Below are 25,401 nucleotides of genomic sequence, written 5' to 3' on the forward strand. Positions count from 1 at the left end.
TTTCAATCTTTGATTTGTAATATCTCAAGAACGGACAAACATATTTTAATTCCATAAAAAGTATCTTGTTCTGCATTCATTTTTGAATCCAATGAGTAAAACATGCCATTCCTCACAATAAGCCAGTGAATAATAAATAGTTAAGTGATGTATTACAGTATTCATCATGCACAATTTTATTTCTGCCATAATATCATCAGGATTGCTCCATTTACCTTGGTAAAGTAGGTAAAGGTGGTGAATGATAGCAAGTAAACGAACAACAAATGTCACACACATTATGTGCTAGAAGAGATAATCTACACCGAGTCCCTCATGAAATGCTGTCAAAGCTTCATTTCAGTTCAAATTATTCCACATGAGAACTGTTTTTAAATACAGTTGTGGTCAGAAGTTTACATACAGTGACATGAATATCATCTTGAATATGAATGTCATGGCAATATTTGGGCTTTCAGTAATTTCTTTGAACTGTTCTTATTCTGTGGCAGAATGATTGTACAGCATACATCTTTAATTAAAAAAAACACTAGAATTTGGTGCACAAGTTTTAATTTTCTTTGGATTTTCTGAAATCAACACAGGATCAAAATTATACATATACAGGGTCAAAAATTTACACACAGCACACCTAATATTTGGGTAAAATGTCTCTTCACAAGATTCACCTTGACCAAACATTTTTGTTTACCATGAGCAAGCTTCTGGTAGAATTCTGGTTGGATATTTCACAACTCTTCATGGTAGAATTGGTAGAGTTCAATTAAATTTGTTGTTTTTTTTCTTGGCATGGACTTGACTTATAAGCATGGTCCATATATTTTCAATAGGGTTGAAGTCAGGACTTGTTTTAAGCTTAATGTTAGCCTGCTTTATCCTCCACAACCAGCTCTGATGTGTGTTTGGGTTCATTGTCCTGTTGTAACTCCCAAGTATCAAGTCGTGTTCAAGTTTCTGATGGTTTATGCTGAAGAATTCTGAGGTAGTCCTCCTCCTTCATTATTCCATCCACTTTGTGCAATGAACCAGTTCCACTGGCAGCAAAACAGCCCCAGAGCATGATGCTGCTACCACCACCACCAGCTGGTACAGTGTCCCTCTGTACATGGTGGTCATTGTGGCCAAACAACTCAATCTTTGTCTCATCTGACCATACACCTTTCCTCCAGAAGGCTTTTTCTTTGTCCATGTGGTCAGCTTCAAACTTTAGTTTAGCTTGAAAGTGTCAATTTTGGAGCAGGGGATTATTTCTTGGATAGCAGCCTCTTAGTCCATGGTGATTTGACCCATAGACAGTGATCCATCAACTTCCAGTTCATGGCAGGGCTGTGCCATGGTGGTTCCCAGGTTGTTCCTGACCATCCAAACCAATTTCCTTTCAGCTGACTGTGACAGTTTGGGTTTTCTTGAAGCAAAGTGGCTTGGCAAAGTGACTACACCTCACAGTAACTTGGATACAATTGTTTGAACTGATCTTGGAATTTGCAGTTGTTTAGAAATGGCTCCAAGAGACATTCTGGAGTTGTGTATATCTGTGATCCTCTTTCTCAGATCTGCACTGAGCTCCTTGGACTTTCCCATTTTATTGTGTGCTGGTCAATCCAATGAGTGCTGTAAACAAACCCTTTTTATGAAGGCACAGAGAAGCTACCAGCTGTAGTCAATCATGACCACTAACAGGAAGTTAAGAGACCTCAGCCTTGGCAAGATAAGAGACATTTTGGAAGTTTCAGCACCTCTGAATTAATAATCTAGGTGAGTGTATGTAAATTTTTGACCCTGTATGTATAATTTTGACCCTGTTTTGATTTCAGAAAACCCAAAAGAAAATTTAAACTTGTGCACTAAATTCTAATTTTTTTTTAATTAAAGATGTATGCTGTACAATCATTCTGCCACAGAATAAGAACAGTTCAAAGAAATTACTGAAAGCCCAAATATTGCCATGACATTCATATATGTAAACTTCTGACCACAACTGTACATTTCAGTGCAGTAAAGGATTCGGAAATTATCGTGTATGACGATAAAAAGGTAAATTTCGTTCCACACCGACTGCAGAGTCATCATGCTGATATATCAGACTCTGTACATTTTCAAGGCTTTTACGACGGACAGGCGTTCATGCTTTTGCAGTGATGTTCAGCAGGCTATGGGCATCAGTCATGTCACTCACCTGATCACAGATGAGCTCCCACTTCTTCTCGTTATCATACTGGCGCAGAAGCCTCACCTTGTCTGGCGGAAGGTTCATGGAGTTCTGCAAGATACAGAGACCGTCATCCGTCAATCCACACGTCCATTTTAGTCATGCTTTGACTAGACTTTGTGAACATACCAAGACTCACACCTGCTTATAGAGTTCGTCCAGATGGATTGTCCAGATTTGGAATAATCGAGATGAATCACATAGCAATCTCATAAACATATGGCAGGACCATATGTAAGGAATAAAACATGATAGGAAGTGCTATTATAGGGCAATAATTAATGGCAGGGTGGTGTGAAACGTGCTGCTTGAAATGAAGCAGAGTAACTGGACTGTTTTCCAAGAACAGCACATCCCAGAGTGTCTTATTCTTCTTCTAACACAGCAATTGGCCGACTAGAGTGGCAGCTACAATTATTGACAGTCCATAATTATCGACACCTTTTCAGATTTTAAAAAACAATTTTACAAAGGTGAGTTTCAGTTACAACAGTTATTGTTGGTTAATTAATCAACCAGAAGACACCCCCCCCAAGCCCTTTGATCTTGTCATCTCATGACACAGCTCGGTACCTGAGATGGAATTTTTTCAGCACGATCAGCAATTTGAGGAAAATCCAGACGTTATCATTGCAGGTAAGCATGGTGGAAAGATCATGGACATGTTTTTACTGATCAAATTTACCAATATTTCATGATATCGTTGTCAAAACCTACTTTGTTTCTTACTCTTTCATTTGACAGTCGCCATTTCGTATCTAAATGCGTGTTTGAGACATCACGTGAGGTGTTGATAATAGTGATCACTTTCACCAGCAGTGTCCACCATTATCGACACCCTGTGGAATTCAGTGACATTTATAACTATTATGGATCGATCTTTGTGTAACATTGTTGAAGTAGATGAAGTACTTTTAAAAAATAAAAGTGCTGTGATTTATAATATTTTTATTCATAACAGAATGGAATGCTTATAGAGTATTTGGAATTCTACTGCAATAAATAGAATTTGACCAGAATTAAATTCCTAGCATATAAAAAATTACATGCTTGAAATATTCAGATTTTTCTATTCCATTCAGATTTTTTTGCAGTTTGTTGTAAATATCTACGGCATATTACAATATCAGTAGACATTTTATATTTTTAGATGTAAATTTAAAATCTCAATTAAAAAAACTCGACCTTTGACCTGGATTTTCATGTGCCTGTTGACATTTATTAGTAAACTACAAAACTAGAAATTAATACAAACAACAACGAATAATTAACAAAATGTGATCTACGAAAATACTTAGAAAGTGGGTAGAAAGTGGAACAAAAAGATTTTCTGACGCAGGTTAAACATGATCAGTTCATTTGTTTACAAACATTAGAATTACTTCCTCATTTACATAAGCACTGACATCCATATATTTATATAAAAGATATTTTGTACTAAATATAAGTCTATGTAAAACAAATTTTAAATAAAAACTATGTTTTACTAACTTAATACTACATACTGATTATTTTTTAATAAATAATCATCTGGGTGTCGATAATTGTGAATCGGTGTCGATAACTGTGGACAAAGGTGTCGATAATTGTTGAACGGTGTCACGTGATCTGATACGCTAAGTAACTGGGAATCAACTCATTTTTTTCCCAGTGGAAGTTTGAGTAATTATTCATGCACAATTTACGTATTGAAAGCCTTTTCTACTTTTATAATGGCCAAAAGATTGTTCAGGTGTCGATAACTGTAGCTGCTGCTCTATTAAAAAATGTTTTTCAATTTCTTTAAAAACATCCATTTTATCCATTTATAGCTACATTTAACATTGTACAGGTAGAAGGACCATTAAATATGTTCATGTTATCACTTACAGGAACATCTGATAGCAACTATAAATAATCATTCCTTCATCAGCACCTGACAAAAAAAAATGCAGCTTGTTACGTCACTAAGAAATGGCAAAGCCCACTTTCGTCCTGATGATTTCCCCTCACAAAAAAAAAACCTTACAGGAACAGCTTTACCTCTAACTGACACTGGAGACTTCTTCCAAAAAAATGCTAAATAAATATATCCTCAAAGAAAGCTTCACCCTATCATTCATGATTGGATGAATATACAGGACAGAATGTGTTCATTCGAATTCATTTGTAATTTAAATGACTTTTTTAAAAACCCTCAGGTCAAAACTGTTCACGTAACCCAACCCTCACCTACTATACACAGTTTTTGGCATGTATTTTAATTGAGCATAGTTTTGTTTTGTTTTCTAAGTACTGTATTGCATGTCTTGATAATAGCGTTATTTTTCGATTGTTAATTGAAGAAGAACAACTTTATTCATCACACGTACAGTGGTGCTTCAAAGTTTGTGAACCCTTTAGAATTTTCTAGATTTTTGCATAAATATGATCTAAAACATCATCAGATTTTCACACAAGTCCTAAAAGTAGATAAAGAGAACCCAGTTAAACAAATGAGACAAAGATAATATACTTGGTCATTTATTTATTGAGGGTTCACAAACTTTCAAGCACCACTGTATATTATTATATAGTTTGTATACAATTCTAGTCCTTTGCATTTCTGCAATAATGCTCACTGTGATGGCGTCTTGTTTAATGTATGATTCATAGAATTTAATTTTCTTTTATTTCATTGTGGCAGCGGGGCCGTGGCCAAGCATCAGTTTGTGAATGGAGAGAGGGGTCAGAGAAGGTGAGTGGCCAAGTCGTTACACCTGTTGTCAATTAATGTGTGTGTGTGTGTTTGTTGCAGTGATGGTGGAGCATAAAAGGAGCAGGAGAGCAGAGAAGAGTGCTGTACTTCTGTACTCCACCCACATCAGGGAAACTATTACAGTGGTGCCAAATCCCGGGAGTACAGAAGTATGACAGGCGGGAGATAATGTTCACGCACACATTTATTGACAGCTTTTCAGATTCACTTGGCTGTCTCTAGGACACGCACGTATACACACACACACACACACACACACACACACACACACACACACACACACACACACATTAACTGACAACAGGTGTAACAACTTGGCAACTCACCTTCCCTGACCCCGCCCTCCATTCATAAACTGATGCCTGGCCATGCCCCCGCTGCCACATTCATGTATGTGTATAGTAAGTTTTCGAAAAATTTGACACGTGTCCTTGGGCAGCTCTGTATTTGTATATATTGAACAGAACTACAGCTTCAGAACATATTCATATAATCACACACAGACACGTATTCAAAAGAAGTACCCATTCTACAAGCTTTTTTTTAGCCTATTGGTACCTTCTTTTTGATATATTTTATCAATAAAGTAAATAAAAAAATATCATTCAACAAAATACTTTATTTATACACTGACAATTATAGCAATGTGGCATATTTACCATGCACTAGTTCTGTATCCAGACTTCAGATGTACTTAAAAAAGTGTCTTCAATATGCGTATAGGTAGACCTAGGGCCAGTAGAGGCTTTTTTCTGAAGCATATTTTCAGCTTATGTTGTCAGGCACTGTGGGATGTGATCAGCTAGATCAGTTAGCTCCATAATGTTAGTGATCAGTTTTTAAAATGATTAACACTATAACAGTTGCACAGTGTGCATTTCACTGTATACTTTGCAATAAACCCTTAATAAACTGATAATATTTAATACTGCCCCCAATCCATTCCAGTGTAGTATTATTGTAGGCCCTATATTGAATAACGCCTCTAATGACAGCAGTACTTAATTGTGGCAGACTTTGTGGCTTGGCTGCCAAACTTCATGCTGATTGAGCTACCGGTTAGATTTCTTCATCTCATCATCTCTAGCCGCTTTATCCTGTTCTACAGGGTCGCAGGCAAGCTGGAGCCTATCCCAGCTGACTACGGGCAAAAGGCGGGGTACACCCTGAACAAGTCGCCAGGTCATCACAGGGCTGACACATAGACACAGACAACCATTCGCACTCACATTCACACAGATTTCTTCATTTCTGTTAATATTTTTTCCAGAATTATTTTATACATATATATATATAAATCAAATTAGGTGGGAAGATGGTCCTATTTAATAACTTTAAAAATTAGCTCCACCCTACAACACACCCACACAGAGAACATGCAAACTCCACACAGAAAGGCCCCTGTCGGCCACTGCGCTCAAACCCAGAACCTTCATGCTGTGAGGCGACAGTGCTAACCACTACACCACCATGCTGCCCTCATCCTTGAGCGTGAAAAAGTCATTATACAAATGTATACAAAAGTGATGATTATAACAGATCTCTGGATTCACTCGCCTTCCAAACAGTTTGTGGATGTGTGCAGACATTTGCATGCATTTCCTTGGCAAAACTATGAACCAAAATGACTTGCAAGTGATCACCGAACATGAAAAAAAAAATAGTTTGTAATTGTTGACGTGGTGTAGATTTCTGTGAGATTTTTTTTTGCAGCATTTTTGGAAGGAGTCTGTAGTATGAGTATTTGTTGATATACCAGTCAGAGATAATACTGTAACTTTAAGTCATCTGAGACAGGACAATTTTCAAGACTTTCAATTTTACTTATAGGCTAATTGACAATTATTCCATGAAATCGAGTCGTACACGAGCTGATAGATGATGAGGCGCGTATATCCACATTCACTGCATTTTGAGAAACAGAGCATTTTTATTTTTATTTTTTTGCAAATTCGATAAATAAAAACTTTATACAAAACGTCCAACAAAATCATTTCGGCTTCGTCAGACTTCTTAAAAACCTATCGATGACGGCACGAATTGACTTTAGTAATGTTTTTTGGTAGAAAGTGCCGTCTTGCTGTTGTGCCGAAGTTTAGAATAGCTTTAGACATTTATTTAGTTCTTCCTTGGACATTTCAGTGATGTAATTTTCAAACTTCTTTGAGTTTTTAAACCAGTCGAAAAAAATTCAACAAACTTTAATGCTTAAAGATGAATAATGCAAACAAACCGGTGAAATCGAAATGACAGTAGCAATGTGTGAAAAATGCTACAGTGGTGCTTGAAAGTTTGTGAACCCTTTAGAATTTTCTATATTTCTGCATAAATATGACTTAAAACATCATCAGATTTTCACACAAGTCCTAAAAGTAGATAAAGAGAAACCAGTTAAACAAATGAGACAAAAATATTATACTTGGTTATTTATTTATTGAAGAAAATTATCCAATATTACATATCTGTGAGTGGCAAAAGTATGCAAACCTCTAGGTTTAGCAGTTAATTTGAAGGTGAAATTAGAGTCAGGTGTTTTCAATCAATGGGATGACAATCAGGTGTGAGTAGGCACCCTGTTTTATTTAAAGAACAGGGATCTATCAAAGTCTGATCTTCACAACACATGTTTGTGGAAGTGTATCATGGTACGAACAAAGGAGATTTCTGAGGACCTCAGAAAAAGCGTTTTTGATGCTCATCAGGCTGGAAAAGGTTACAAAACCATCTCTAAAGAGTTTGAACTCCACCAATCCAGTCAGACAGATTGTCTACAAATGGAGGAAATTCAAGACCATCGTTACCCTCCCCAGGAGTGGGCGACCAACAAAGAACACTCTAAGAGCAAGGCGTGTAATAGTTGGCAAGGTCACAAATGCCGCTTTTCCACTACCAACGCGGCTGAGTTGGGCTGAGCCGTGCCGTGCTGAGTTAGGCTGAGTCGAGCTGAGCGGGGCTGTTGGAGTTGCATTTCGACTACAACCGCGCTGAACCGTGCTGGCTGGAAGTGGGTGGACACATTGGGTGGAGTTAGCGAAAGTGGGTGGACGTCACGTGATGTCGTTAGGCGGCGCAAACAGTGACATCAGTGAGCTTTTAAGCGGTAGTCTCACGACCCGGATAGTAAACAATAAACATGGAGGACATGGAGTCATTAGTGTTGCTGGTCTTGGTGCTGTGGCTTGTTGTCACCGACAACGCCAACAGATACTGGCAAGAGCGTATAGATGAGGCGAGGCGCATAAGGCTTCAGAAATTCTCGTAATTCGTAATTCTTCTCCTTCCGGGTTTAACGGTGTTTACAGATCCCAGCGTGCTCGCGGGGCGTGTGTGGGCATGTGAGGACACTCCTCCTCACCAATCAGTGCACAGGGGAGTGTCTGCTCACGCCCCTAGCCCCACTCCGCTCGGTTTGGCTCGCTTCAGCCCTACTCCAAAACCGTGCGAGTTTTGGGTGCTAAGCAGGGCTGAAGCGAGCTGAGTCGTGCTGCTCTAAGGTAGTCGAAACGCGAGCCGTGTCGGGCTGAAGTGAGCTGAAGTGAGCTGAAAAAGGGTAGTGGAAAAGGGCCAAAAGGACCCCAGGGTAACTTCTAAGCAACTGAAGGCCTCTCTCACATTGGCTAATGTTAATGTTCATGAGTCCACCATCAGGAGAACACTGAACAACAATGGTGTGCGTGGCAGAATTGCAAGGAGAAAGCCACTGCTCTCCAAAAAAACCATTGCTGCTCGTCTGCAGTTTGCTAAAGATCACCTGGACAAGCCAGAAGACTATTGGAAAAATGTTTTGTGGAGAGATGAGACCAAAATAGAACTGTTTGGTTTAAATGAGAAGCGTTATGTTTGGAGAAAGGAAAACACTGCATTCCAGCATAAGAACCTTATCCCATCTGTGAAACATGGTGGTGGTAGTATCATGGTTTGGGCCTGTTTTGCTGCATCTGGGCCAGGACGGCTTACCATCATTGATGGAACAATGAATTCTGAATTATACCAGCGAATTCTAAAGGAAAATGTCAGGACATCTGTCCATGAACTGAATCTCAAGAGAAGGTGGGTCATGCAGCAAGACAACGACCCTAAGCACACAAGTCATTCTACCAAAGAATGGTTAAAGAAGAATAAAGTTAATGTTTTGGAATGGCTAAGTCAAAGTCCTGACCTTAATCCAATCAAAATGTTGTGGAAGGACCTGAAGCGAGCAGTTCATGTGAGGAAACCCACCAACATCCCAGAGTTGAAGCTGTTCTGTACAGAGGAATGGGCTAAAATTCCTCCAAGCTGGTGTGCAGGACTGATCAACAGTCCCCGGAAATGTTTAGCTGCAGTTATTGCTGCACAAGGGGGTCACACCAGATACTGAAATCAAAGGTTCACATACTTTTGCCACTCACAGATATGTAATATTGGATCATTTTGCTCAATAAATAAATGACCAAGTATAATATTTTTGTCTCATTTGTTTAACTGGGTTCTCTTTATCTACTTTTAGGACTTGTGTGAAAATCTGATGATGTTTTCGGTCATATTCATGCAGAAATATAGAACATTCTAAAGGGTTCACAAACTTTAAGCACCACTGTATAATAATAATAATTATTCTTGAAAAAAAAAACAATACGTTCTTTCCATCAAATACTTTCATTCCATATTTTGTTGCTTTGTTTTTGTATTTTTAGGGTTTTGTTTTCAGGTAGTTTTTATCTCATCCTAGGTTGGTTCAGCAACACGCCCTGCCATTTTGTTTTTTTTTACTCACTGTATATAAGCTGATATCCTAGTAGTAGACAATCAGAGCACGCGATTGCTCATATCCAGTGAATGTGGATAGAATAATAACAAATAGCTGTGGTACAAAAGGAATACAACACTTCTTCATGACAACATGTCAAGTTTTGTTCTTTGTTTAATGTATGAATTATAATCACTAAAAATTGATTAAGCAACAGTACATGGTGTTAGAAAGTCAGCTGTTGTGTAGGAGTGGTACCTAGTATGACACATTGAGGACGTAATCTAATACGCTATTATCCATCTACAGTATGCGCCGTCGACTTTATAAGCATGTAAGCACAGGTGTTGTATTCCAACTCTCTTGGGAACAAGAGGGAGGCGTGAAGATGATTAAATAGCTAATTGGTGAAAACAAAACAACTGTGTTTCGTATTTAATAGAGTGTTCAGGGAACCTCCGACTGCACAGTCAGACTTAGTGGGGTCGAATTTGGGATGCAAAGTAATGGAATCGAGCTGGTGATTTGCATTCCCTCCATTTTGTCTGTCTCTCACTCTACACGCTCCAAAAACACACTTATTCACACAAGGATTTATGGATCATAGGTATGAGCAAAGTTCCTATGAGATTCGATTCAATCTCCTCTGCTCTGGGCACACATCACACAGCACCCATCAAAGAGAAACTCTTGATGCCAGTCAGATCAAAGACAGGAAGATGGATCAGAACACGCCAAGCCTTGTCACAAGGGCACGGCTATGTCCTGTATTTCATTGTTATCCAAACTGGATTTCTGATGACCGTTCAGAACAGCATCACCAACATGAATTAAAAAAGACAAAGTGAAAGCTAGATTTGCGGTTTGGATCTTGTGTACGAGTTAAAAATCTGTTCCACAGTCACTACAGTTATTTTAATATATCGTTTATTACAGTAATTTTATTTGTGACATAGAGTATTTATACATTTTAGATATAGCTTGTGGGGCGGCACGGTGGTGTAGTGGTTAGCGCTGTCGCCTCACAGCAAGAAGGTCCGGGTTCAAGCCCCGTGGCCGGCGAGGGCCTTTCTGTGTGGAGTTTGCATGTTCTCCCCGTGTCCGCGTGGGTTTCCTCCGGGTGCTCCGGTTTCCCCCACAGTCCAAAGACATGCAGGTTAGGTTAACTGGTGACTCTAAATTGACCGTAGGTGTGAATGTGAGTGTGAATGGTTGTCTGTGTCTATGTGTCAGCCCTGTGATGACCTGGCGACTTGTCCAGGGTGTACCCCGCCTTTCGCCCGTAGTCAGCTGGGATAGGCTCCAGCTTGCCTGCGACCCTGTAGAAGGATAAAGCGGCTAGAGATAATGAGATGAGATATAGCTTGCTCAAAGGACATTCTAAAGATGCGATCGTCATTCTAAGAAACATATTATGGTTTGCCAGGAATAATTCAGCGCAATGTCGAATTCTCATCTTTAGTACCATTTGACGTGAATAATTAATTGACGGTAATAATTTCAAGTGATTTAGAACTCCTTTTGTCTTTACTATGTTCAATTGTGTCATATATCAGATGTTCAACAAACGCAAGCAATAATCCTTCCTCCAAAGTATGATGAAAAGCCGAACTGAAGTGCTTCACTTCAAGATTTTGTTGCTGACAGTACACGAAATCAACATGCATGTTCAACAACAGAATCGAAATCGCTCGTATTTCATAGCAAATCACCAAAACATGAGTTTCACTTCTCCTACTTGTTATATTTTGGCTAGAAATTCTTGTAATGCCTTCTAAAATCACATATGGTGTTTTAGCCCCACGCGCAACATCCCTGAAGATGGGGTAAACCACCATAAACCATACCAGTTTGTTTTGAAATAGTAATAAAGTAAAAAAAAAATGCAGTATGCAATTTTGGATTGTGGTTTTATGGCTGCAACTTAAAATCTTATACACTACATTATAAACTAGAAGGACACTCAGTAGAGTGAATACCTCCACACATACCCCTCTTCCACCAAATCAGTTCCAGGGCTGGTTCGGGGCCAGTGCTGGTGCTGGTTCACAACTCGTTCAACTTGCGAGCCAGCTGAGAACCAGTTTGCTTTTCCATAGCTCGCGGTGCTAAGGTAAGCCACGTCATTACGTCGCTGTATACGTCAGTTACGTCGTTGTATACGTCAGTTACGTCGCTACGTTTGCATAAACTTTGGCGCAAATATCGAAGCAAAAACAACACGGAAGCAGCAGCAGCAACAACAACAACAACAATAATAATGGATGACTTCGCATTTGTACAGCTGCTGCTTCTCGTCGCTTAAAAATGGTGATCTTTCGCGGTCTTGTTATTGTTGTTGGTCTTAACAACTCCGCCCCCCCCGCTGACGTAAGCGGTTCTTTCCTCTGGCCCAGCAAAGAGTTGGTGCTAGCCTGGAACCGGTTTTTCTGGCCCCAGAGCCAGTTCTTTGTCAGTGGAAACAGAAAACCCGGTTCCAAACTAAGCACTGGCCCCGAACCAGCCCTGGAACTGCTTTGGTGGAAAGGGGCATAAGCCACATATCAACATTAAAATCAAATCATTCCAACTTTGGATAATATTAAAGCTGTACACCAAATTTCATCCAAATCTGTTCACTACTTTTTGAGTTACGTTGGGAAAAGAAAAAAAATCCCGGATCCACATACATATCCGGATATGCATCAAAATATAATCAAATGTTCCTTGGCCCATGGCCCAGCTTTCCTCCCAATTTCATCAAAATCCATTCACTACTTTTTGAGTTACGTTGGGAAAAAACAAACAAACAGAGGCGAAAACATAACCTCCTCCAACAAAGCTGACAGAGGTAATAATTGTTATTGGAACTGGCAGTTATTGCCCGTGAACCTGATTTCCTCTGGATGGTGCTCTTCAAGGTCCCGTACAATTGAAACTCTCAGGCGAGTCGGGGAGGGGATTCCCCACCGGGGCTGCGCGAAGTGTGTTAGCGTGAGTATGTAGCCACGGGAAATGAATAGTGTGTTGGATTAGCACTAATCCCTTGTTTTGGAAAATTGAAAATGTTGTCTTGGGTCCCTCTGGGGTGTCACCAATCCATGTTCAAAGTATGGCGTATGTGCGTCCAGCCATGTCGATTTGCATAGGTGAACAGACAGACAGACAGACAGGCTTCCTTTAGTAGTATAGATTACTGCTACTGATTAATGAACGCTATTTTGCATGTATACTGAGTGCTGTATACATGCAAAGGTATTAGTTAAAGGTAGACTGCCTTTCAGATTTTTCAAGTTCAGGTCATAAAAAGAATTTTCCCGGACAACCAATTATTTTTGTTTAGTGGACCGAAAGCTACTGAATTCATCACAGACTTCCAATTTTATTCTTTTTTTTTAAAACAGAACAATTAATGAATTTAGGGCCACATGGCCCTAAATTCTCTGCTATTTTTTCCTGCTTCACCATGACCCAATTCAAGCTACTACGTCATGCATAACATGGTGGGTGTTCTCTGTTCACGCAAGGCATTGTGGGATACAAATTTGAAACAGGAAAGAAAAATGGAGGACGCGAGTGTGCAAATGAAACGTCAAAGACCGACTACAGTAACGGAAAGCGAGAAGAAAAGACGTTATGTTATATATGAAGGAAAGGAAACACAGGACCAAACTAATAAATATCAGCGCTCAGCGAGCACCTCGGTGTGATCAGCTGTTCGTTTAGCGACAGAATGATGTAACCGTCAGTGCACAGTCAAGGGTAAACCTGTGCATGCGCACACGCGGACTTCCTCTGTCTGCTTGACTGTGCAATTTCATGCACGTTATTTGCTCGGGAAGCCCCTCAAATTAAATAACTTCCCAGCCACAGAATGGCCTGATATTTTGTGAGATGTTACAGAATTAAACATATATCACAATGACCAAATTTCAGAGGGAACTAAATTTAATCAATTTTATGAAATTGAAAGGCCGTCTAGCTTGAACAGTGTTGCACATGAGGACAATTTGCGACAGCAGTAGAAGATTTTGGATGTTTTATCTTAAATATATCTGAAAACAAAAATGTTTTTATTACATTGTAGATACATTGTCTTTACTTATACTTCCCCTTTGTTTTCCATCGACCACGTTTGGGAAGCTGATTCGATTTAATTCCGATTACGCGCTACGAAACCGGATTTTATCGTCCGCAAACTATTTTTAATACATATGCATATTTTTAATACATTATTTAGTATAGCATTGCTTTTCGAATTCACTCGTCCCATATTTTGATATTGCTGGACAGTGTTCAGTTTGCAGTTTTTGCACATATCGTCTACGTTATTATTGTGTTGTAATACTTGTAACGTAGAACCAATAACGTAGCACCAATAACCTGTTTGTCGTTATATTTGCACTACTTCACCACTACTACCGCTGCCATCTCTCATTGATGCAATTATTCTGTGCAATTAATATAGGCCCTAAACTATTTTTATGCATACTTATATTTATATTTATATACACTACCATTCAAAAGTTTGGGGTCACCCAGACAATTTTGTGTTTTCCATGAAAAGTCACACTTTTATTTACCACCATAAGTTGTAAAATGAATAGAAAATATAGTCAAGACATTTTTCTGGCCATTTTGAGCATTTAATCGACCCCACAAATGTGATGCTCCAGAAACTCAATCTGCTCAAAGGAAGGTCAGTTTTATAGCTTCTCTAAAGAGCTAAACTGTTTTCAGCTGTGCTAACATGATTGTACAAGGGTTTTCTAATCATCCATTAGCCTTCTGAGGCAATGAGCAAACACAAAACCAGACATTTGCAGCTAGAATAGTCATTTACCACATTAGCAATGTACGTATAGAGTGTATTTCTGATTAGTTTAAAGTGATCTTCATTGAAAAGAACAGTGCTTTTCTTTCAAAAATAAGGAAATTTTAAAGTGACCCCAAACTTTTGAACATTTATATATTATTTATGTATATATGTGTGTGTATATATACAGAATCTACCTGTAATGTGCAATTTTTCTGAGCCTCTCAATAAGGCAATTTTTCTATACTTTTTCATGGTAGATAATGCAAATAGCCCTCTGTATTTAATCCTTTGTTTGTCTAATTTTTATTTCAGTTTTATTTGTTATCTGTTTGACATTTTCTTGCTACTGTAACACGTGAATTTCCCCGATGTGGGATGAATAAAGTGAATCTAATCTAATCTAATCTAATCTAATCTAATCTAATCTAATCTAACACAACACTACTACTTCAGAATACTATCCATACTATAAACAAACAGTCTAATCTAAGTATTGTATACACTTTTGGATGTACGCTTGTATTATCTCGAGTCTTTGGCAATGCAGGGTATGCCATGTATTGTTGAAAAGCATTCATTTGTATCTGAGACTATTTCAAAGTGCAGTGGTGTTGGAGTATTTTGATCACTAAGACAGGATGTATTCATGTAGCATGCGCCTTTCTTGTAATGTTGCACTTTCTAGATGGTGAATATCTAATATCACATCTGGTATGGGTGTGCACAAGTGACTGGTGAATTGAGAGAACATGCACATGTTTGATCAGAGCCCAAAACAGCCACTACGAAAAGACGATCGCGTGGAGCTATTGTACAACAGCAAACATTACATATCCAAGCCAACCTCGACACAATAGACGCGCGCGTGTGTGTGTGTGTGTGTGTGTGTGCTATTGCTTTCACGAGCGATCTAGCCAAAAAAAGGGGGTGGGGTGTGGGTGTGTGTGTGGGTGTGTGTGTGGGTGTAGGGGGGTGTCTAGAAATCCCACTGTGCCATTACTAGGAGGTGTTTCTGTTTCTTGATTGCAGGATGGTGTAGAGGCAGACATATACATTACCAAAGCGATGGAGAACCTCTCCTCGAGCTCAGCAGGGTCAGGCATGGGCAGCTTGGGCGGCTTGTTTCTCGCCCTGAAGTCTGTGAGCTGCGCGTCCACGCTCTCTGCGTTTCCCATGTTTTTGTTCCTCTGGATGAGGATGAGGAGGATGATCAGGATGGGAATGAGAATGAGAATAAGAACGGCTCAGGCAGAGAATAAACTGCTTGCTTCTTTTTTTCCGATCAAAAGGAATCCTGGTGAAGATCGGTACAATGTTCGAAGCTGAAGATGTGAAGATGCAGATATTTTCCCCCCCTCATAGGTCTCTACACGTTTCCACCAATGGATGAGACGCGCCGCATCCGTTCCATAGTTAATCTGTGCTGTTTATTCTCTCCCCAGCGCTCGGCCTGGCAGCGCATCTTCTTGCATTTATTAAAGCATCGCTTGTCTATAAGACACACACACACACGTCTCAGCAGGATCCGCTCGCTTTATCCGCATTCAGCGCCGTTAATGTCGCGTCCGTGTGCATGGCTGCTGTGCCTCCATAGAACGCAGCTGTCCCGTTAATCCAGCGCTCTGACTAGAACACACCGAGTCCGAACGGATTCAGCCCCCGACACCGACACAATGAACCCTTTCAGCACGAGAAACCCTGCTGAGGCGTGACGAGAGCCGAGGGGGTGGAGGTGGGGGCAGGGGCGGCAATGTTTTGTTCCGTTGCATTCTGGGACGTGTAGTTTTTAGTCAAGATTGTCGCAAAGCAGCTTGACAGAATTTGAACGACTTAAAACATGAGCTAATTTTATCCCTAATCTATCCCCAATGGGCAAGTCTGTGGCGACGGTGGCAAGGAAAAACTCCCTCAGACGACATGAGGAAGAAACCTCGAGAGGAACCAGACTCAAAAGGGTACCCATCCTCATTTGGGCAACAACAGACAGCATGACTATAATATTAACAGTTTTAACATGAAGACAGTTTCGTTGATGTTGTAACTCTTCATTGATAGAAACTTGAGTGCAAAACTGTTCATGACAACTGCAGTCCTAAAGTTAGCAAGTCAACTGTAGTCCTTAGGCATAAAAGCATTACTGTAAGCGTCCTCCAGGTGTGACTTTCTACTGTCCACATGGGGCCGTCCTCCACAGGAGCGATGCGATAAAACTCCGACCAGACACAGGGCACCAGGATGGATCAAGCAGGTCCGAGGGGCAGAAGAGGCCAGCATCTCAATCCCAGGACCAACATGTAACTCAGAGGGACAGATTGGGGGGGGGGGGACATTTTTAGGTGATACCAATCATTTCAAAGAAGAAGAAGATGATTTATTTGTCACACGTACACTCAAACACAGACCTCTGCATTTAACCCATCTGAAGCAGTAAGCACACACATACCTAGAGCAGCTATGCTACAGCATCCAGAGAGCAGTTGGGGGTTAGGTGCCTTGCTCAAGCATGTTAACCTAACTGCATGTCTTTGGACTGTGGGGGAAACCAGAGGAAACCCACGCAGACACGGGCAGAACATGCAAACTCCACACAGTAAGGCCCTCGTCGGCCGCTAGAACCCAGAAGCTTCTAGCTGTGAGGTGACAGTGCGAACCACTACACCACCGTGCTGCCCGATACCAAGTGATATTCAATGGCTTTTCAATCCTAATACCAAATGATTACTAAACCCGTGACATGGGACGGGATGAGACATATTATCGCTCACGGACCGGAATAATTGTCACGGACATATTTTCACTCAGAAAAAAAAGAAAGAAATAACAAACAAATTCATGTGTATGTGTTAATATTTATTTCTTCTTTGGTCTTCCACATTTGATCTGACATTTCCATCCATCCATTATCTGTAGCCGTTTGTCCTGTTCTACAGGGACGCAGGTAAGCTGGAGCCTATCCCAGCTATGATAGATAGATATCTTCCCAGAGGGAAATTCAAGGTATCCAGTAACATTGTCATGGGCAAGAGGCGGGGTACACCCTGGACAAGTCACCAGGTTATCGCAGGGCTGACACATAGACAAACAACCATTCACACCTACAGTCGGGCGGCACGGTGGTGTAGTGGTTAGCGCTGTCGCCTCACAGCAAGAAGGTCCTGGGTTCGAGCCCCGGGGCCGGCGAGGGCCTTTCTGTGTGGAGTTTGCATGTTCTCCCCGTGTCCGCGTGGGTTTCCTCCGGGTGCTCCGGTTTCCCCCACAGTCCAAAGACATGCAGGTTAGGTTAACTGGTGACTCTAAATTGACCGTAGGTGTGAATGTGAGTGTGAATGGTTGTCTGTGTCTATGTGTCAGCCTTGTGATGACCTGGCGACTTGTCCAGGGTGTACCCCGCCTTTCGCCCGTAGTCAGCTGGGATAGGCTCCAGCTTGCCTGCGACCCTGTAGAAGGATAAAGCGGCTAGAGATAATGAGATGAGATGACACCTACAGTCAATTCAGAGCCACCAATTAGCCTAACCTGCATGTCTTTGGACTGTAGGGGAAACCGGAGCACCCGGAGGAAACCCACGCAGACATGGGGAGAACATGAAAGCTCCATACAGAAAGGCCCTCGCTGGCCGCTGGGCTCGAACCCAGGACCTTCTTGCTGTGAGGTGACAGTGCTAACCACTACACCACCATGCCGCCCGCTCTGACATGTTATACATTTTAAATTCTTTGCTTTGTTAATTTCATACTGGGTTTTATACCCCAGTCCTTCACATGATGGATGATACCACTGTTTACATTTAGTACATCTGAAATATAAGAAATTACTAGTCAACATAAGAATTCTTCAACGAATAATTTATTAATTAACAAATTATATCCCATCACAGACAATAAGGTAGATATCCCGTCCCGTCCTGTATGTCCTGTCCCGTATTTCATGGGTCTGTCCCATCCCCTATCGCAGGTAAGTCACTGCCTGAGCGATAATATGTCCCGTCCCGTTCCGTGTCACAGGTTTTAGCAACAACCCCAATATTGATAGGGGAGAGCGGGGACACTTGGGATGGGGAGACTTAGGACAGTTTGTATTCCCATAAGTCAATTTCAACCAATCAGATTTTAGATTACATCAGAAGTTATGACACGGTGGTGTAGTGGTTAGCACGGTCGCCTCACCGCAAGAAGGTTCCGGGTTCGAACCCAGCGGCCGGCGAGGGCCTTTCTGTGTGGAGTTCGCATGTTCTCCCTGTGTCTGTGTGGGTTTCCCCCACAATCTAAAGACATGCAGTTAGGTTGACATAGGGTGGCCTTGGGCTGAGATGCCCTTGAGCAAGGTACCTGACCCCTGACTGCTCCCCGGGAGCTGTGTGTGGCTGCCCAGTGCTCTGAGTGTGTGTGTTCACTGCTTCAGATGGGTTAAATGCAGAGGATGAATTTCACTGTACTTGAAGTGTGCATGTGACGAATAAAGGTTTCTTTTAAAAAAAGTTAGATGTTGCCCCTTAGAGTCAGTGTTGTAGTAGAGTCACTAAACCTTGAGTCCGAGTCCAATCTCGGACTCAAGGTTTAGTGAGTGCTAAAAGTGACTCCAGTGACTCAAGTCCAAGTCATTATAGAAAATTTAGAGTCGAATCCACTATTGATCTGAGTCAAGTCCGAGAACAAGACTCCAACCACACCATTTGATGGTGGCTGTTGCTGCCTTTATGTGAAACCATCTCTGCTACTATGTTGGACTAACGTTACTGCTTGACGGCCCCATTTTAGTTTACAGGCTACAGATAAAAAGCTTGTTCATCGCTCAGCAAGCCCCGCCCACTATCAACAGGACAAATAACATGAGAGAGGGTTAACACTAGCTAGTTCATCGATCAGCAAGCCCTGCTATCAACAGGGCAATGAACATACCATGTCACTCACTTCTCTGGGTGGAGTCTTACCAGTGACAATTGAATTTTTCGAGATTGTCCCCATCGTCTCCTCAATAGTTCTTCTACATATGGAACACATAGCAGTGCATTTTTTCCCACTGCACGAGAAGTCTGTATAAGCAAAGCGGACAATCCTAGGGGCTTCTCTCCAGGCATTTTAGCACCCATTAACGTTAGTTTGTTCCTGAACATGATGTATGAACAGGTGAATGTGCATTCACTTGCACAAAATTAGTATAAAAATTAATGTAGATATAAATATCTTATGCCAGATTATTATAGCATGTTACAAAAAATAAAGAAAAAAATCAGAATCCTCGTCTCCAATTTACGAGTCCGAATGCAATTAATGCACGAGTCCAAGTCAAAGTCATCAGTGCTCAAGTCCAAGTCAAGTCATGAGTCTTTAAAATTAGGGCACGAGTCAGACTCGAGTACTACAAGCCTGCCACACAGTAAACAGGTTCTGTGTTCAAACCTGTCGCTTGACTGGGACCCTTCTGTGTGGAGCTTTCATGTTCTCCACATGCCTGTGTGGGTTTCCTCTGGGTGCTCAGGTTTCCTCCCACAGTCCAAAGACTTGTGGATTACAAGCTATTCTAAATTGCCCATAGGTGTGAATGGCTGTCTGTCAATGGCTGTCTCTCTGTGGCCAAGTTTACATTAGACCGTATCTGTCTCGTTTTCTTCGCGGATGCACTGTCTGTTTACATTAAAACGCCTGGAAACGCCGGGAAACGGGAATCCGCCAGGGTCCACGTATTCAATCCAGATCGTGTCTGATCCGGTGCTGTGTAAACATTGAGAATACGCGGATACGCTGTGCTGAGCTCTAGCTGGCGTCGTCATTGGACAACGTCACTGTGACATCCACCTTCCTGATTCGCTGGCGTTGGTCATGTGACGCGACTGCTGAAAAACAGCGCGGACTTCCGCCTTGTATCACCTTTCATTAAAGAGTATAAAAGTATGAAAATACTGCAAATACTGATGCAAATACTGCCCATTGTGTAGTTATGATGGTCTTTAGGCTTGCCATCCTTCCACTTGCAAGTGGTAAGTGACTTGCGCACAGCGGCTCAGTCCCGAATCACTGCTCGTGCACTACACTCGCGCGCTCTGTGAGCTGCGCAGGGCCGGAGTGCACACCCTCCAGAGGGCACTCGCTGTTCAGGGCGGAGTGATTTGGAGCGCAGCCGCTGAGGAGGAAGCGATGAGCCGCACTGACACATTTCAACTTACGTGCCGAATTAGTCATGTGATTAGCGTATCCATGTATTGGCGTTGCTGTGTGCACGCGAATCGTGTATTGGCGTTGCTGTGTGCACGCTAATCGTTTTTAAAAACGTTAATCTGATGATCCGCTGATACGGTCTAGTGTAAACCCCACCTGTGTTTGCTCTGTGATAGATTGGTGACCTGTTCAAGGTGTATGCCACCTCTCATCCAGTGTCAGCTGGAATTGGCTCCAGCTCGCACACAACCCGTAATGGATTAGCGGTATAGAGAATGAATGAATGACTGTTGATTAGCACATAAGCATGCTACACTGCTGTGGTTCTGCACAGCCACACTCATTTGCATAAAGATACACCCCAAAATTACCATAAGCAGTAAACAAGCTCCCTTTAAACAGCACAGCAAGGCTGGCCCGAGGGTCTGAGAAGCTCTAGATGAGATTACTGGACCATGGGCTCTCAACACACAACATAAACACTGAATCAGTGCACACAACATGGCTGAATTCTTTCTTTCATCAGAGTAAGAACTTTACCGAAAAGAAACTTTGCTTAGATATTTTTAAATCCTTATTTACTGGATGAGATACTGCATAAACAAACAAGTCAGGGCAGAACTTTTTACAAAAGTGCAAATAGGTGCAAAGAGGTTTAAACATAAAACATATGAAATCAAATGTATATTTAAAGCAAAACGAACAATCAAATAGTACAATAATTTTATAAACAGAACTCAATAAAGAAAATCAAATAATTAAATAAACATTATACACTGCAACCCCACTCTAACGAACTCCTTGGGGGACATCCAAATAGTTCGCTATACCGAAAAGTTCGTAATACTGAAATGGACCCACTTGTCACACCAAACACACATTATATAGGAACTTGTAGGCACATTCTCCTTATCATGAATTTCTCCTTCCAAGTTACTATCGCAGTTCATTGATTGAGGCTACATCCACATGACAATGGCAACAAGATGTTATTTAAAAAAATATCGCGTCCACACGGGCAACGATCAGTAAAATATCAGGTCCATATGGCAACGCAACGCTTGCTGAAAACAATGCAATACACATGCCACACCTCTAGGGGTGCTGTAAGACGGTCCCTTTGGAGACACCAGAACAATAGAAGAAGTAAGGACGCATGCGCATAAACTATTATGCGCGAGACTTCATATTTAGCCACAAAGTCAGAAAAATCTGTTCGTAAAATTACATTTTAATGACCAAATACAATGAAAAGTATTTTTCCAGTCTCACCTGTGAAAGGTAATCCCATGTGATCTCGTTTGGACGGTAAACCTGTTGGTACAGTTAAACGCAGCACATGAATGAGGCATCTTTATTCTCCGCTTTGACCCAGCCAATATGGGCGAGGATGACGTATGATTCTACGCGGAAGGCGGCGTCTTTAATGGTCCGGAATAAATTGAATGCTATACGTTGATGGATTAATTTGTTCTTCTACGCCCTTTTTGAGGAATGTATTGTAGGACTTAAACCAACATCTGAAGAGGTGAGATCGCTCCTTTTTTTCCCTATTTTTGCTGGCGGGATTGACTCTGCCCTAAGAGCTATTCTCTCTCTCTCTCTCTCTCTCTCTCTCTCTCTCTCACTTTGCACCATTACACAATAAATATTCACAGTGAAAATATTTTGTAAGCACGTTTCATGAACCAAGTTATAGGATTTGTTGACAACTCGCATCGAGTTCGTTACACTTCTACCCGGCGTGAAGCACTGACAGTCATGTGGTTGTGACGTCATCGTAAACAAATCCATTCTACTCATCCAGACGACTTCGCAACAGCAACGTTGCCAGATCTTTCCACTCTGGAACCAGTTCTCAAAAGATTGCGTTTTGGGGCACCCAAAACGCCGGTGCTGTGTGGATGCCAGTCCTAAACGATAAACAATTGTATCCGATTCACCTGAATCCATTGCCATGTGGACAGGGCCTGAGTTAAAGGATCATGAACGGAGGCGATGATTTCTTCGTCTGTGATGGAAATGATGGAGGTTACCGGTGTATCATTGTCAATGTCCACTCACTGACTTGCTATGTTTTCTAAATGTTCACCATTCAGTTCATTCATGTGTTGCAAATCACAGATGATGGCATTTATGTCGTGCCGCGGGGCTGGGGGTATAAAAACACCACCGGTATGCTTTAACTAGGTGTTAAGTTTAGCAGTATCAACAGTCATTTAATCCTTTTATCAATCATTTGATCACTGTTCTTGATAATTGTTAGTTATCAACACCTAAGCGAGGCTCTTTAAGCCTTTGTTTTATGGCATTAAGACATTACATTACAGGCATTTAGCAGACACTCTTATCCAGAACGTCGTACAACAGGACCCTGACACACCCCACCCAGTGTGCAATTGTGGGTTAGTGTCAGGGAATGATAATAGATAGATGTAAGCATGGAAGGAATATTTATTTAAAAGAGTGATAACAGGCAAACAATCCAACTGGGCAGGCAAGATCAAAACCATTAAATGAGTAAAGGGTCAGGCGAGGCACAAACAGACAAACACAAGGAACAGGAATCAGAAAACCAACCACAGAAACAAGGCTCAGTAAAGCATCACAATGAACTCAACACTTCGCATGTGTTTAAACAGTCTTTATATAGGTGCAGAGATTGCACCTTAATCATGAGCAGGTGTGCGTCATTAACAGCACATGCAAGAGTCCAACTGGTGCATGCACCAAAGCATGCAGGTCTGATAGTTAGGTGCCTTGCTCAAGGGCACTTTATCCATTCCTGCTGGTCCAGGGAATCAAACCAGCAACCTTCTGGTCCCAAAGCTACTTCTCTAACCTCTAGGCCATGACTTCCTCATTATTGTTAACACGTATTGTTACATGTATAACACATATTGTTAACGTGACTGCAGACGTGATTATTTATTGTTTGTCTCTGGTGGGAAGAGGAACACATGACTCAGTGTGTCATGTAAGCAGACAAATGACGGATGTAACTGCAGGAAGAGTGTTTATTTACAAACAGACACGCAAACAGTTCAAAGCCGTAAGACAAAGGCACGGTCATGAAATGGGCAATGGTAAACAGAATAGCAGAGGCAAAAACGAAAGGCAGAATCCAAATACACAAAACAAAGTCAAAACCAGAAAGGCAATACACAGGTACAAGGCTTGGTAATGTGAGACACTAGGTACAATGCGTATACTTCGCCAAGTCTGTGTGTTTAGAGAGTCCTTATAAGCATGCTGTGATGGAGCTCTAATCCGGAACAGGTGCGTAGAAATTAGTCCTAATGGCACTGTGCGCATTGTAACCTGCAGTGCCCACTCCCAGCACCAATGCACAAGGATGTGACACAGTGATGCTTTTCTGAAGACTCTGCCTCATTGTCACTCAAGGTGGGGGACACGAACTTAGTTTGTTACATGTGAAAGTTAGTAAAAGAGCTCATTATAGCAGGGGTGCAGGGTATTTAACAATGTAAAAACACATTAATAATTACCTTCACCAACTGTGTTGGAGGAGGTTATGTTTTTGCCTCCATTTGTTTGTTTGATTGATTGTCCTTTCTGAACATAACTCAAGAAATAGTGAATAGATTTTGATGAAATTTTGAGGAAAGGTGGGCCAAGGAACAATTGATTAGATTTTGATGAAAATCCTGAGTGCTGTATTACAAGCAAACAATGTATTAGTTAAGGGGTGTAAACATTTTTTGCAACCTTCTTTTTCTTTTCCTTTTCCCCCCCTAAAATGTTTTTCACTTGAATTTTGTTGGCTGGTACATCACACACACAAAAAGGAAACAGATCTGACATGCTTAATCTTGATTAAATTTTTACATCAAAAAAAAAAATCTGCTATTTTGCCAGGGGACGGTAGACTTTTTGTCATCACTGTAATTCTGCTTGGAAGCAAATGGTTTTAAATGGTTGCCAGGAATCGTAGGGTCATCAAGACCTGTAAGAGGACAAGGACTGTCTGGTTTAACAATGTTGGTCTTTCTAAACCTGGGCCCAACTCAGCATATACTGTACCAAGATAATGGCTCCTGGAAATGTAAATAGGCTCATTAACCAGTCATCATCACTGGCAAAGACATCATTGGCAACAACACCACTTTGCCACACACATCATCCTATTCTTTGTTTGCATGTGACATCATAGCTAATTATGCATGAGGCTTTGAACCGGAAGTGGCCATGTTGGAGGATATATAGTTGTGGCCAAAAATTTTGAGACTGGCACAAATGGTGGTTTTCACAAAGTTTGCTGCTTCAGTGTTTTTAGATCTTTTTGTCAGATGTTTCTACAGTATACTGAAGTACAATTACAACCCCGATTCCAAAAAAGTTGGGACAAAGTACAAATTGTAAATAAAAACGGAATGCAATAATTTACAAATCTCAAAAACTGATATTGTATTCACAATAGAACATAGACAACATATCAAATGTCGAAAGTGAGACATTTTGAAATTTCATGCCAAATATTGGCTCATTTGAAATTTCATGACAGCAACACATCTCAAAAAAGTTGGGACAGGGGCAATAAGAGGCTGGAAAAGTTAAAGGTACAAAAAAGGAACAGCTGGAGGACCAAATTGCAACTCATTAGGTCAATTGGCAATAGGTCATTAACATGACTGGGTATAAAAAGAGCATCTTGGAGTGGCAGCGGCTCTCAGAAGTAAAGATGGGAAGAGGATCATCGATCCCCCTAATTCTGCGCCGACAAATAGTGGAGCAATATCAGAAAGGAGTTCG

The 25,401-nt window shown here is 41.2% G+C and overlaps 1 protein-coding gene across 2 annotated transcripts in view; it reads right to left on the minus strand.

Moving 5' to 3' along the window:
- fmnl2b (formin-like 2b) overlaps positions 1–16,130 on the minus strand; it is a 119,280-nt gene extending 103,150 nt beyond the window's left edge. For both annotated transcript variants that reach the window (XM_060918972.1, XM_060918973.1), the window contains exons 1-2: positions 15,532–16,130; positions 2,177–2,260 (exon numbers count right to left, since the gene is read on the minus strand). In XM_060918972.1, coding sequence (XP_060774955.1) covers positions 2,177–2,260; positions 15,532–15,648 — 201 coding nt within the window. In that variant the 5' untranslated portion in view covers positions 15,649–16,130. The remainder of the gene's footprint in view (positions 1–2,176; positions 2,261–15,531) is intronic.
- Positions 16,131–25,401: the final 9,271 nt, after the last annotated feature.

The sequence above is a fragment of the Neoarius graeffei genome, chromosome 4 (genome assembly GCF_027579695.1).
Source record: "Neoarius graeffei isolate fNeoGra1 chromosome 4, fNeoGra1.pri, whole genome shotgun sequence".
NCBI lineage: Eukaryota > Metazoa > Chordata > Actinopteri > Siluriformes > Ariidae > Neoarius > Neoarius graeffei.